Below are 16,111 nucleotides of genomic sequence, written 5' to 3' on the forward strand. Positions count from 1 at the left end.
TGACTACATTTGTAACCCATGCTTTTTATATATTTGCAATTTCTCTATTTCCTTCCTCTTTTTGGACTGCCATCTAAGTTATTACTAAGATGCTGACAATGGCCTCCAGATACATTTTTTCCCCAAAGGTAATAGTCTTAGGGCTTAGCACTACAGAAAAGTAATGTAAATAATTCTTTCTGAAGGGCATTTCTTTCAATTTACTTAGAACTTTCAATCCTATGTCAAGCATAAAAGCAAGCTGCACATCCTTTTACTTAGCTTTCTTAAACTTAACTGCAGTTTTCCCAGTACCTGTTGCTGCAGATAGACCTTAAAAAATTTCAGAGTGCTGGATTTCTTAGACATCATCCAATTCCAAAGGTAACTAAGAGTCTCAGATGGGCTTTAAGAACACATTAATGCTCTCTGTCCATACAGCTACAAAGACAGGTCAATACTTGTGATGCTGCAACAGATGAAGTCTGAGTCATTGCTTTAGGCAACAGACTGTCTCTGGAGGTAGCTTGAGAAGACTCTTAGATATCTATCTTGGGGAGAGAGGGCAGCAGGGTCAGAGAGAGGGAGGGAAAATTCTGTACGTGCACACCTCCATTAAAAATACACAAAACCAAAAGACAAATCACAAAACAGACATAATGTGCCTCTTGCCCATCTAACACTACACTGGCTCCCCTTTCCCCTCCCTAATGTTTGCCTCTCTACTTACTCAGATCATAAATAATTTGGGGACAAATTTATCCTTGCATCAGATAAAGAACAAACTGATGTAGGTATTGACTGGAGCATCTTAGGTCCCTTGTAACACAGTGCTATCTTTATTGCTGATTCTGTAGGTCTTTTTAATTCTTTGCTGTAAACAGTTTCACCTTCTTCAGCTAAAATGAATGAATCTGAACTTCTGTGTTTATACCACTTATTGCAACAATACTTAAAAGCCTGCTCAAAGCTTAATGGCTTTAATTTCATTTAGCTTGTGATTTCTGTTTGCACCACAGGTTTTGGCAAGAACTAAATTATTCTTGTAGTATGTATTTACTATTCCAGAGAGTTTGAAAAGCTAAATAGAAGTTAGAAAAAACACAGAATGGCATTTCATTCTCTTACACTGGCTTAGAAATCACTTTGCTTAAACTTTTTTGAGCTTGGTAGATGTATTGCCTATCATCCACTGTATCATTTTCTTGTTCACGTGTTAAGTTTCTTAACATAAAATCTGGAACTAGTTAAAGTATAACTTTTATAACTCATTAACTAAAGAAGAGTTACAAAACTAGCAAAACTAAAGCAGTCATACAACAGCACTTAAAAAAACCTCTCCATATTTGCAAAACCAGTAATCCCAGAAAGCAACAAATGCATATGGATTTTAACAGAGATGTGGTAAAGATCCAGATTTGGAATTAAGTGTTCAGTATTAATCCAGCCATTTTTCAGAATCCATAGTAAAATATTTGATTTCCCAATATTGTATTTTACTTAAGAAGTCAGCAGAACACCACCACAGTGAATTCTGTAGACTTCTAGTCATGCATATTAAATGTGTTTTATTTTAGGAAAATTCTAAAATAACATCTTACCTTTAAAGTCATCTCTTGGGCCTTGCATTTCCTTCTTGTTCATTTTTCTGTCAGTGCAGGAATTGTTATGGGCACCTTTGGAATTGTTTTCTAGGTAAGCTGAGCTCGTTCCTTTCTTGGAGGGATGAGGATCACAGAGTTTTGCATTAATCTTATAAAGCTCGAGGGCCTTAATGGCTGCTGCATTGTTATCCATACGGAGAAAAGTTGGACAGGAAGCACAAAATTCATTCGTGCAGGCTTCATTTCCACAGCCCTCAGTTAACTGGTGGTAGTAGCGCTCTATTAGATGCTTTGCAGCTGCTCGCTTCCTGTAGCAAACATTCAAACAGTAAGTACAAGGATTAGTAGAGCTTTCACATACAAAGCTCATTCAAAAGCATCAGCAAGGCAGAGATTAGTCAGGCACTGAAACACAAGATTTCTGTGTCAGAGAGGACACATCAGGAGATTTTTTTAAATGCAGGATTCTCATCTTGACAAATGCAAATATATTTAACACACAATTTAATTTGTGGGTCCTATGTAAGTGAAAGGTAAATCCTACTTATGCACAGTTTTCAGCTTTACATTCTAGTGTTACAGTGGACACAATCTTGTTCAGTTCTGAACAATCTCAATTGTCACTGAAAAAGAGCAGTTTAGATGCAAAGCAAGGCTGCAAGCGAAACAGAACTGGATCTCATAAAGGTGATTGAGTCTGATGTATAGTACTGAGGTATGGTTGCCACTGACAGAGGGAAGCAGCACGAAATACAAATGATCCAGGCATTTATTTAGTAATACTATCAATACTACACCAATAGGATACAAACCATTTAAAAATCTAAACTTTTTTAACAAGATTCCAGATGAGTAAGTTATCTGATATTTAGTCTATTTAAATCTCTAGGAAAAATATTCCTTGGTTAATTAAACTGATAACAAAACCACGATCATAGATCAGCTCAAGGCTGAATATATCTCTCCTCAGCTCAATAAGGCATATGGTTCTCTAAAAAATATCTTCCAAATCCTCCCCTTTCTCCTGCAATTATACATGCCAAGTATGTATTTTGAAGAATCACAACTGTATCATCTACACAAGTCAATGTGCTCAGTACTATATATACACACACAAGAAAATTTAACTGGCCAATTAATAAGGTCACAAACTTTGACAGAAACATGCAAATGGTAAAGAAATCACATGAAAGCTGCAGGTAATTGGGACAGAAGCAGTGGCATGCAGCACCAAGAACACCACATTTGATCACATTTTAGAAAGAAACCCCCAAACCTTCACTTCATTTAAGAAAATGAGTTATTCATGAAAAATATCAACTATGAAACATTTCAAACATTTTGATTACGTGTAACATGCAGGCTTTTTACCTAACTTTAGTGATACAGTACTATAAAGATTAGTACTGGGAAGCAAGATTTTCATCAGAAATTGTCGTATTAACTTAAAGTTGCCTTTTTTGATGTTGATGCATGCACAGATTCTGTGTAGAACAAGTACTTGAGAACTGAAGTGCTAGACCCACTAGTACTACTCAGCACTTGCTGCACCTAGCTGTTAATATTGGCTGGTTAAGTATCAGTTTCAATGCAGCTGCTTCAGAAGGGAAAATGTCCTGAAGTTCTGAAAGTAACTATTGAGGCGTACATTATTCAGCAGTAACACCTTTGCTCCTTCCTTTTCACCCTTCAAGATCTCATAATCCTAGACAAGAAAATATTTCTTACAAAGAAAACCATTACCTCAATGTCTACCTGACCTTCCAAATGCCCCAGTGTGTTCCAAGACAAAAAAACTGAAGAGAAAGGTTTCCCTGGCACCTCAAGACATAGGTGGAAGACCATAAAAAAAAAAAAAAAAAGCACCAGCAACACCATCAAAACCACTACTGTATAAACAGGGAATAGCTGTATTCTGATCCAAGGTTAAGAGTTCTAGCCTCTCCAATTTTTATACGCAGACTTAGGAAAACCTGTCTCTCTCCATGTATGTATAAAAATATAAGGTTTTTTTTGATCCTGTCTTTCATACTTCAGCTTTTAGCATAGAGGCTTTAAAAAACCAACAGTGTTTTAATACAGCTTAGACCAGTCCATGATTTCAGACATCTGTTTTCTGAATGCCAAGATTTCAATGCTTTGATCATTCTTGACTTTCAATCACTGCAGACCTTAAGATTTAGTGTGTGAAATATCGTCATTTCTAAGCAGGTAAGTATATAATGTGAAAGCCTTTCTTTGTTAATATTGAATTTTTACACCTGAGCTATGGCCACCTGTCTCACCAACCCACTCCTTATTTACTCCTCCTGCAGTCTGTCCTATGCATTGCCTTGATGCCTTCATCAAAACTCTTTCCAACTCAAGTTGAAACTTACTGTTCTTTTATTCTTCCTCCCTCTCTCTCACTGACCATGTTTTCCACAGTGCATACAAAATGGTGGTTATTTCATATACATGTTATTATTTTAACTTTATCCTTCCTCATTGCATTTTCCTTCCATTTTATTTCTCCATTGCAGTCTACATGTAGATCACATTTTTTTGCCATAATTTTCTGACCTATGTAATACACCTATGAATGTTATATGGATTATTTCTCACATCTGTTCTAAGTGTATATATAATTAGGGGTATGTGTGTATGTATTTACTTACCTAAAGCAGCTGGAGTTGTTATTCAGGATAAATATATTGTGAAAAGCTAACCAATTTCCTAAGAAGACTGAACTTATTTTTTCAAACTGGAGAAATTTTTAGTCTTAGAGGCATGCACACTTTCCTAGCTTATGTAACATCTAGTTTGAATAAAGTTATTTCAATTATAAACACTGATATATTAACAACACATTTTATCATATTAAACAACACTCCACTTTAATTAGGTCATATCTGAGATGCCAGGAGACAAAGCTAAGCTTAGACTTGTCTCTAACAGTTAACTTCTGAGGGACTCAAGATTTTTTGCCTTCCAACGTTTAACTACCAATTCTCAAACTGTGCCATGCCTACAGTAATGCTGTTTGTACAAACATTTTCCTTTTGACTCATGGCCACTGACTCAACTTCTGTGAAATTCTATTAGAGAAGGTCCAACTGAAAGTTACATTTTTTTTTTCTTTTTTATTAAAATCAACTATGGAAGTAAACAATACAATGTACAACAGTACTAGAACACAACAGTATTAGAATTCCCCCCCCCCCACCTCTCCCCAGCAGCTATTCCGCAGACTTTTGATATGGCCTCAGATAAATCATTTAAGTAAATAAAAAAGGCAGAGACTTAAAGTGAGGATACAGACCTGAGAAGGTAGAACAGAATTTACCAAGTCTTCCACAAGAGCTACCCTTACCAAGGTCCATCCATGAAAGCACTTACAGAGAATGCAGTTCTGAATAAGCCAATGTGTGATTTTACAGAACAGTAAGATATTCTATACCGTATTCACATTGGGGTACTTTAAGAATTATTGTCACTGTCCAGTGCCAACAGCCCACATTTCCTATATTATTCAGAAAAAATGTAGCATACCTTCTATATTCTCCAGAGGTGAAAACTTGATCTCTTTCTTCCCTTGCTCATTTACTATGCAGAAGACTTCAAGTTCTACCCTGAGGCATTAAAACTGGTTCATCAAGTGAGGTAACACAAAACCCCTCTCTATTCTTAGCTCAGGCTATATAAAGGGAGCTGCAGTCCTCACTGTAAATTCCTATACAGGGATCTAGTGAATAGTAACTGGTCCCTTATGAACTCAACGACTAGTTTACATTAGCACACAGACACCTTCTAGTGTAGCTAAGGCTGCAGTGACTGACTTGCATAAGTGTTTGCAAAGACTCACACTGTTGTTGCACATCCAAGTATGAAACTGCACTGGTGTGGTTGCAGTTGTAAACATTTCACAGACATCACAGGCATATCCTTATGCCTTAAGGATAACTTCCCACACAGTGGGCCTTGTATAACCTCCTCAAGCAAGACACACTACTTCAGTGAGGAGGAGAGGCACCTAAAATAGATGTCATCTTCCTTCCCCAAAGTCCAACAATTTCACAAGCACATTTTTCCTTTTAAAAAGAAATTAGTATTCACTGACTTACTTCTGTAGTACTTAAAGAGAAAAGAATGCCTTTAGGCTTTCTAGTTGTTCTTTAACTAATAAAAAGCCAGATAATAAGTACTTTGCATTTGTAATTTAAATGCTGGCAAAACTGTGGAGTATCACTAGAAATGTGCACCACTGAGCCTGTCTTTCTAGATACTTAGGCAAAGGTGCACTGTGGGCTGCATTTTGAGTCGTAAAGTAATTTTTGAATGTCTAAAACCTATACAAAGAGATCGAGCGTGCTCATTCAAAAGTTCCTATGTAACAGCAGCCAATTTGCATTTCTCAAATATCTTAAACTAAATACAGAGAAATGCTACATAAACTGTTGTGATAGAAAAAAAATCGTAAGTTCAAACATTTAAGGAATTTTAGAAAAATTTGAAGCATATAATTCCTTAAAGTTCATCTACAAAGCAAAGAATTTGCATCCAAGTTTCAAAATTTGCCTGAAGTTAAAATTATCTGCATAAATGCATAATTTTTGCTTTAAGTTTACCTAAATTTTAGAAACATGTATGAAGGTCTCATACTTGTCTGGAAATATCAGTATGAAATGACTTATTTCTGAATGCTTTCTGCTTGGGACACAACTTTTATATTATTTCTACACAGAAGTCACAAAAATCGGCTATCTTGGAGCAACGTGAAAGTGGAAATTTAAAATGGCCTGTTTTAACAAGACTATTAAGAATTCTGATGTGCCAAAATGTTCATAAGCTGTTCTCTTTCTTAACGCAAAAAACCCAACAAAAATCTTAATGTGCAGGGAAACTAGAGGAAAATTTATGTTTATGTTTTGGATAGTAAAAACACAGGGAACAGGTTTTTTTAGTACTAATAGCAAAACAACTTTCAGTATATGCCTTAACAGACAGGAGCATAAAGATCCTTATACACCTGCAACAATTATACTAGGCCTTGGAAATAAGATGACTAGCAGATCAAAAACCGATAAAAAAAAGTGTGGGTTATAGATGGACATATTTGTGAAGTTAAATACAGCCTTCTTAGAGGTTCAGTTTAAGACCTCATATGTTGGTTTCCTGCTTCTGTCCAGTTAGAGTAAGAACAGCAGTGCTAGAGAAGACAAGCTTCCAGTAAAAGCACCGCCCACACAGACCCTTTTGAAGTAGCCTGCACACCAAACTGCCAAACACTCTACCCAGAGCTGCAGCTGAGCCCTCTGTTCCAGCAGTGTTGTAACACCTTTTGCCCGCCTCAGCCACTGGTACCCCAGCAAACATATGTGTGCAAACGCACATGTGCGCAGAGCTCGCATTTTCTAAACCTCATTCTTTCCAGTGTGGTGGGGCCCAATAGCTGGGGTGCAGACCGTGAACCCCCTTGGACCATCCTGGCTTCACCCAAGGGACCTCCCTCCCCACCACATATTCTAGATCCACTGCGTCTCTGGGAACAGCATGTGCTGGCAAAGTCAGGCACGGCTCTTCCTCAGGAAGGGCAAACCTGAGAACAGAAGAGTTGTCCTGGCTTTATGGAGCAATGCAGAATGACAGCTAGAGAGAGAGGGTCAAGAACACAGTCAGCATGTATCTCTTAATCTTGCCTCACAGACAAATAACCTTCCTACAGTCCTATTAGAAAAGCACCCTTCATTAATGCCCTTTCCTCTTCCGGTTATTAGCTCCAGGACTCTACAGAGACAATGTCATTCCACAGACCAACTTTCATACCCTGCTTCCTATCTGTCCTTCTTAAGAAGGCATTCAGTACCCTGTCATCTGTGTGACCCCTCTAACATTCAATTAGCCATAAAATTGAGAGATGAATAATGCATCAATTATACCCTGGCTTTTCAACCCAAGCAATTTCAGCAAAAATCCCCAGTCGTGCCCCCCCCCTTACAGGTTTGAAGCCATTAAATAACTGATTATGCGGAAAGAGTTATTAGGCAATTATTGTAAGCAATCAACATATGTAAATGGTAATGACTGTAGGCATACTTCACTGTTTTAAATACTATGCTCACATTTACAGAACCAGTGCCTTTTGAAAAGGCAGGGAGAAAAATAGCCTTCATAAAAAAGCCCATAAATTTATTTAACTACGAAGAAAAAAGTAACTTGAATTACTGACAGAATAAACTCATTACTAAGTTTAGGACTGATTATAAACTTACAACATCTTATTCTCTTTGAACAATTTGTTATTCTTAATATTTTAAAGAAAATATACAATTATTATCAGCTGTTAAACTTCAAAAGAATAATCACGTCTAACCACACAAAACATTTCAACAGTTCTCCAAATTTTATTTTAAATTATCAAGTAAAGAGTCCTAAACTCTAATACTTTGTACTGGCTGTGAGGCCACAATAAGACAAACTTTGTCTTTATTGGAAAGAAATTAAATGATAGTAACTTCACATACTTGCAGGAATCCTTCAGTCTTTTACGTTCAGGACAAAACAAATAATGAGTATTTTATCAAATATTAAGTAAAATACATAGTCTTTCGTACCTTCCATGTTGTTTTCCCTTGGTTAAAGAAGTCCTGGCACTCAAGCAAGTACAATTAAACTTTATGCTGTACTCTACTGAGCAAGCTTAAATTTGTCAAGTATGAAATTTATACACTGTATTCTGATCAGCAGACCAATCAAAGAAAGACGACTAGTATTAGCACTGCAGTGAGATATCAAAAGACACAGACAGTAACTTGGAGACGCTGATTCCGATTGTCTACTTCTGGACCACTGGAGTGTTTCAGTAGAAAGCATGATGCAAGAGACAAATTATTTCAGACAAAAATACTGATATAAGAAGGGGACTGACCATTGCAACATGCAAGACCGATCTGCAGAGAACGGACCTAAATGCTGAACAACCTAGTACTCTCCTTGTACAACTTGAAGAAAAGAGGCCAAGTACAGGAAAGGGACTGTTTTCAAGTTATTAAAAACTCCAGAACACTTTTTAAAGTTAGGTTTCCATGGTAGCATTCTTTTACTATACCTTCATTCTGCATGACTCTGTCCAAGGACAACCATGATCACGCAGAAACTAAGTGCAAGTAACATGGATCATAAAACTTAAACACATGAGTTTCCAGTTTAAGAACAGCCTAGCATTTGTGGATTAGACAGCTCCAGAGAGAAATATCTTCTCTTTAAGCTTTCTTTTTAACTGGTAAATGTATAGCATCCTCCAAGCTCCATGGGAACCCAAGGTCTACAATACATTTGCTTCAGTTATATTTTCTACTGTGAAATCTGGAATTCCTTTTCTTTCAAATCATTATAAAATTTGGTCAACTTATCTTACTGCACTTTTGCTCTTGGAAGCAAAGGTAAAACAGACACTTAATTGTAACTTAAGTAGTTGCTAAATTTAAGGAAGTAGTAATTCTTGAGTCAATGCAGTCTTATTAACTGATGACGTTTCCTCAAGGGAATCGCCATCTGGCTAAATGATGCATTACAAGAGGCTCTGAGAAGAAATTTTTTAATTCATTCTGGGCAGATCACAGTGTAACAAGGCTGTGCAGGCTTGCAGGTGTACATAAAGATACTTCTTACATCTTTTCTTTCTAAGAATGTCAATAAAACAAGCAGCGAATGCCACAAAAATACCTATATGTGGCAAGGTTTGATATAAAGGCCATGATCAGCATGTCCCATGGTTATGTTATGCAAACCCGCCTCTGTTTTAGGCTATGAGGAAAGTAATTTAAGGCACTCTGTCCAGGAAGCACTAGGATAGCATCTGAAAGTATGTATCAGGAAACACTTATACAGTTACTGTATATATTTGCAATGGTTGTAATTTGTTTTTCTGGCATATTTTGAGGCTGCTGCAGAATTTTTATCAAATCTACTCCAAAGTGAGATGACTATACATCAGCTAGAACCGCAACAACACCTTAAATGGGGGAGTGTTCAGCAACTTTAAAAAGAGAGAGAAGTTTCAAAATTGCCAAGCATCCCATCCTCAAAAACAGAAAGAAGGAAAGATGGCACAGAAAGCCATAATATAAAAATACCCAAACATTTGCCTTGATACGTGACAACATACAATACACAGAGTGAAAATACATGAACTGATAAGTCAAGTTATTGTTAAACAATTAAAAATTATGTAATTTAATACTAAAGAGGGTTTAAGAAAGTTATACTAATTGAAGCTGAAAATTAATGTAGACCTGTGACAGGAACAGATAGGAGAAATTGCTGATCTTAGAAATTCAAAGACTTGAATGAATGCTAAGGAAAAAAGACTCCTGAGCTAGCATGAAGATGTTCATCAAGCACAGAGCCAGAATTTGAAAACCTTGGGATAAGCAAGACTTATCCATGGAAGAATTTCCTGCATAAGGGTCTGAAAGAGTCAGTAGATTTAATTATTTATTTTAATTCACACATGTGTAACATGTGACTATGCTTTTGGTATAAAGCTTTGCAATGCAAAACAGAGAAACAAATAAAGCAATTATATCAGCCAACCAGAGCAAAACCAACTTAACCATTCATTGTGCAAATAACAAAACACTTGTGTAAGTCCCTGCTTTTACTAATGAATTATAGGCATGTAAATAACATAGTAACTCTTTTAACTACACAGTAGGCTTGCAGGTCACTATATTACCCCGCCTGCCATTCCACCTATGTGGCAAGAGCAACTATGCAGCAGGATTACACAAATTCTCTGTAACAGGTGATGTACACATCACATTGTGATACAGTTTTAAAAAATCTAGTTTTGCAAGTGTACCATGTGTTAATACTGTATAACTACTACTCAAACAAATATGTAAATCCCTACAGCTTGACTGGCTTACATCTATTTTAGACAGATACCCAACATCTATACCATCAGGGCAGCTCTGATCATCATTCTGCACCAAAAAAAAAAATATTTAAAAATTCAGCTTTCACACAGAAAAGCTTGCTACTGTAGACTGGTACTGTAGATTATTTTTTCAGGTTCAGTTTTAAAGAAGATAAAACACACACACAAAAAGAACTGTCAAACTGCTAGAAGGAAAAAGAGTTGTACTGCCTTTTCCTTCTGCTTTATCATAGGTCCTTATAGAGTCTTTGTTTCTCACCAGTCAAGATGCTTGTTTCTGACATATCTTTCCTTACAACTTGTAAAAAGCAGTAGTCCAGCTGACAATATCCAGAGTGGACTACAGCCAGTCTACAGCCTGATTTCCCCTGTTTGGCTAGGCCAGGGAAACAAAAGAACACAACTCAACTTGCTGCAGGAATCATAAACCACAATGCAGCAGGGGCTGCTACTGAGGCAGAAGATAGTATGGCAGTGTTTTTGCCCTGCAACCTCTGTCTCTAACACATGTCCACATAGTGACAGCCAGTCACCTCTCAGGTCTGGATCCCTGCAACCTGTACTCCTAAGAAAGCAGCTAGACAGCACTTCCATAATAGATGGCATGAGAGAGGGGAAAAAGCAAATTTGTCACGCCAGGAGAAATGCTCCTCCTAGTGCAAGAAAAGACTTCGCTGCAGTGAACTACTAAAAACACAGAGGAAAAGCATTCCTTGTTTCCTTCTCATCACTTTTAAGGTTGGTTATGCAGTCCAATGTGGAGGGGCTCACCTCAGCTTTGCTCCTCCCCAAGTCTGACAGCTACAGCAGAGAAGTCCTTGAGCAATTTGCACTCTGTCACTAGCCTGCAAAACATCCTGAAACTGGCATTCAGACCACAGTGCGTAAAATGCCGGACCACTCGGGGGGAGGGCGTGGAGGAGACAGTTTAAGGTCATAGAAGTAATTTGTGACAGAAAAGAAATAAACCCTGATCTCTTGAAGCCTCATACAGTACCCTAACCACTAGGCTATGGTCCTGCTATTATTTTGGAACTTGTGCTGTAGGCCAGAAAAGCAGAGTTTGTGGTTTCCCTATTCGAGTTCCATGACAGGACAGTTTGAATAGCTAGAAAAGATGGTCCTCTTATTCCTGCAACCCTTTTGAATTTGAAATTGAAATGAACATTTCAGCCTATCACAATCTTGCTTCTAGGCTAATGAAGACAGACCAAAACAAGGTTCAGAACTGTGAGCAAGATGCTACACAAATACTGTTTAGTGAAAGAAAGCTAGTTTTCTGTTTCTAGAATTAACTAGTATATAAATTTGCCAAATTAAGTCAGACCTTTTTCTTCTTCTTCTTAGTTCAGCAATCCATTTGCCACAACAGATATCAGCAGGTATTGTGTCTTAGTACTGAAGTGTCTTCAAACCCATGCAAGATGTTAGTGAACAGCAGGTAGAAATTATACCCCTACTGTCAAGTCTGAATATAGGCCTGAAGATTTCTGACACTGTATTATGCTACCATCTACTGGTTCCTGTTAAATTAAACCTCTGAACTTTCCCTTCAACCCATTCACCCTCCAAAAAAAAAAACCCAACCAAAAAAACCCCGACAGTTTGTACAGAGGCTTAAAATTATTTTTCCATAGCAAAATACTAACTTTTTCTAAGGTAATTCCACAGTTCTACACAGCGTTTTTGGTTTTTTTTAAGCAGGTGCAATAGTAACTGTTACATATGTTCAAAACATTTTTAAACAAGAGATACCAAACTCATCCACTCATTTACTTACATTCGGCTAGTTTCAATGTTTTCAGAGTGAGGTTCTCCTGGTGATCTGCAAATACAGATACAAAACCTTAAGCATTATTTTAAGTCATTACAATATGAAGAGTCAGGAAAGGTGGAAAGTGATAACGATGTATTACTGCCACTAAAAGCATCAACTTTAATGCACTTCCACATTTAATTTGACCAAACTCTAGAAGACAGTTTATAACATAAAACCTGACAATATAATTAAGCCAAATTTCTCTAAGAAGGACAGCACTTTTCCCCCCACAGCTTACACAACAGCAGCCATTAGAGAAGAGTTCTGCTGGCAGTATTTCTGTATTCAGGTTGTACAGTGCATCAGTTCTGGGCTAATCCTTCATAACCACTTCTGTAACCAAAACGTATACTCAAAGTTTATCAGTGATCAACTGTTACAAACAGATTCTCTGCACAGTTGGACGCTAAGAAGCAGCAGCTCAGAAGCAGGTCTCAACAGGATCTCAGAACAAATTTCATGTCTCTCTCTACTTGAATTTATAGACATAATCTCACAGGCAGCTTTCTGTTTCTTCCTTCCAGCCAACAGGTCAGCCACTAATATTCAGAATTAGGTGTTACTGCCTGGCATTTTTGAACACATAAGAAGCACCTATGTTCAGCTTGCCACCCCCCTTGACTTAATTTACAGAGTAATTTAAGGGGTATAGTTCCACATTAACTTAAGTAGGCTAAATTATAGCTGTTTAGCTCCTCCTTATTCCGATCTTCTTCCTTATGCCAGCACTGATTCAAGAAGTTAACGTTTAATTTTTCTTTAGACAGATTATTTTTTTCCTCCCTTTGGGACTTCCCCCTGCCCAGTGAGTTTGTAGCCAGATGAGCCAGGAGACATGGCAGTACAAATGCAGCAGTTTTGACTTCAATCACCTTAAGCTGCCTTGAAATCATATCCTGAAGGACCTCATCCAACCTTCACTTGGGTATAGATTTTTGGTACAGTTGACCAGAACTGCCACGCTGACTATATTGCGTGAAGAGTGGAAATAGAGCACAGCCATTACAGTAGAACTCTGTAGCTTATATGAACAAAAATGTCTTTCATGACAGAGCTCTCTCAGAACAGATGTGAGCTAAAATCTGCAAATAAAACTCACTTTATAGGTTTCAACAGAATTTGCTAGGGAACTTCAGTTAGCACAGCTAAGCAGGCTCTCCCATAGCTTTACCAGGAAAATCTTTGTTTATAGGAATGGAATTTCCAAATTTCTCTATTTACTAGATGACTATCTCTACTATTCTGAACACTCTAAGAAATCTCCACCTGTAGCCTGAAACATTCCCCTTTTTCCTATGTTTCATTGTGCTACCTTACCAGATGGTCCTTCCTATTAATGCCTGGACTGTTCTCCCAATTCTCTACTAAAATCTTAATTCCCTTATTGACATACCAGATCTTAGCAACTTTCTGGATTTTACCAAACTGTACTATATTAACAGACCCAGTGCCGAGAAAGCACTTCTGGCAGACAATTTAAAATTCCTAGGCTAGCTGGATATTATGCAGTGGCAGATGATGCAGAACACAGGAAGTTATTTTATTTATATTTCACTAAGTTATAAAATTAAACTGACACTATGGACAGAATTCTTGAACTTACTATCCAACTAACTTTATACTCATGTTTGAAATGTAAATACCCTCTAACTGGAAAATAACATAAAAACTGCCCAATCTCATAATTTGGTCTCTATTTATTCCCTCCAAATGATGTTTCTCTTACTCATTGAAGTTCAGGACTGACAAGATAGTTGCTGACAAAAATAACGTTTGACAGCAAACAACCCAAAATTTCATTTCCCTTCAACTCCAGTGACCAAAACAAGTCAGTAAATACTTAGCAGAGAGAATAGACACCCCCCCCCTCACCCCCCCGCAATTATTCACCGAAGCATGTAAGAACTAGAAGCCATACAACCTGAGGAACAGTGGAAAGAAGAGTGTTTATATTCATGCTGGCTAGCTCCTCTATTCACATCCTTTGCTTCAGAAACTGACAGCAAAGAGTCTGGAAGCTTGAGGTGGTTGCTATCTTTCTTTTAGTCGTAGGAAATACAACCTATCAGTTGTATGGGTAAGAGTAGTGCTTTAAGTTGCTACGAAAATCTAAGTGAAATAGTGGTGTTAAAAACATCAAGAGTATTAATCCTTTGAGCCTTTAAAATGCACAGCAGTATGAAAAATTACAGAAAAAGAGCAGACTGGCATCTAAACTTAGCATGTAAAAAAGGTAGTCTGGTGATTTGCAGTATAGACATGTAAACACGGCTATTAGTGTATCCAAAATCTTTTCTATCCTTATCATTTGTGTGAGTTTTATGTGTGCTTTGAACAGACAGTGCAGTTCAGTACATGCTATTCTGCAAAAAAGGTTTATTCTATAAGATAAACAATATAAGACAAAGTTTCAGGAAAGTTCAGAAAAAATAAAACCTGGCTGAGTCTAAAAAAGTTTGGTCCTCTAAGGTAAGTGGTTCTACAGAAGAGAGGGATTGAAGTCCTTCAGCTTGTTGTTTTCTACAACATGAGCAGACCTACCATAACTATGATTTGCAGAATTATTAATGCACTTATTAACCAGATTTTAAAAGGCTTCAAATGACAACGTAAGCACCAAATAAAATGAGCTTTCAGTATTCATTAAAACAACGTGGAAGACCAATCTGATCATAGGAATTGTAGTTGTTTGTTGAGAAGCTATTTATTCTGCAATACCCAATTGTTTACAAACAAGATACCTTGTTATTCCTCTGAGCAGGCAACAGTACTGAAAAATAACTACATAGTATGGCAAGACATCCTTTCATCTTGCTTAAAATCTGAAACAAGAGTTCTGTTCAGAGAAAATCTCAGAGCAAATGCTCTTATAAATTTTAGCTTTGTATTAGATCATAGATACTGATCACAAGACACCAGCTAATCTGAATACTGCAGTATGAGCTAGCAAATTCAAATGGTGGCTCACTTCCAATAACACAGGGAGCAATTTCTCCATTCTGCAAGCCACTCCTTTTACCTCCTCCACTGTACCTCCCTAGGAGAGAAAAGTAAAGGTATGCAAGCCTACAAATTTTAACATCATCTAGTCTCCTGGACAAATACTTTAAAAAAATGAGCAAAGTGCTTAAATAAGTGCACTAAACAATTTATACAGAATTTCAGTATGACAGCAAAAATGACCAGAGACTTTTAAGTGATAGTACTGCTCTTAAGAGGGATACCACAGAGCACCACACTGCTCATCTTAACAAGCAGGCAGGGACAAGCTAAGTGAGCATTGAAATTACTAAGCAAGAGGGTAAGTCAACTTTGCCAGCTGACTTAAACAAACAATATACCTTAATATCACTTATAAAACTAACTTCAAGCCATACAAATGAAATACTTCTAAAACAAACATCACACTAAAAATGATCCCAAGAAACAACACGATAAACTTCATGCTTACCTTTTACAAGCTGTGGCCATTCGGTGACATCAGGGTGATCACAATTTTGAGTCACTGATTAAAAATGAGTTGTCACACCAGTCCTGTATCACGCTGGGCTAAGCATAAGCTTAACAACTCTAAGGAAGTAAATTTAGTTAAAAGTCCTTAGAAATTATTTTCAGCCAGTCCACTAAAAATAAAAACCATAAAACAGAAGAAAAATGTTGATGCTAAGCACTATTTTATCTGCAAGATTAAGACCTACTCCACAAAAGTTAGTTCAATTTTGAATGGCATTCTAAGACTTCTAGAGTAACTCACTATGGTACTTTCAACTGGTGAGCTTGAAAATTCAT

At 37.2% G+C, this 16,111-nt stretch overlaps 1 protein-coding gene across 7 annotated transcripts in view; it reads right to left on the bottom strand.

Annotated features, from left to right (window-relative positions):
• UBE3A (ubiquitin protein ligase E3A) overlaps nucleotides 1-16,111 on the bottom strand; it is a 53,812-nt gene that overhangs the window by 20,150 nt on the left and 17,551 nt on the right. For 5 of the 7 annotated variants that reach the window (XM_075057648.1, XM_075057646.1, XM_075057644.1 and 2 more), the window contains 3 exons: nucleotides 15,774-15,892; nucleotides 12,284-12,328; nucleotides 1,581-1,891 (listed from right to left, as the gene is read on the bottom strand). In XM_075057648.1, the coding sequence (XP_074913749.1) occupies nucleotides 1,581-1,891; nucleotides 12,284-12,328; nucleotides 15,774-15,793 (376 nt within the window). In that variant the 5' untranslated portion in view covers nucleotides 15,794-15,892. Of the gene's footprint in view, nucleotides 1-1,580; nucleotides 1,892-12,283; nucleotides 12,329-15,238; nucleotides 15,346-15,773; nucleotides 15,893-16,111 lie in introns of those variants that run through there. The other 2 variants (XM_075057649.1, XM_075057650.1) reach the window with 2 other exon arrangements.

The sequence above is a fragment of the Buteo buteo genome, chromosome 25, assembly GCF_964188355.1.
Source record: "Buteo buteo chromosome 25, bButBut1.hap1.1, whole genome shotgun sequence".
In the NCBI taxonomy this organism is placed as follows: domain Eukaryota; kingdom Metazoa; phylum Chordata; class Aves; order Accipitriformes; family Accipitridae; genus Buteo; species Buteo buteo.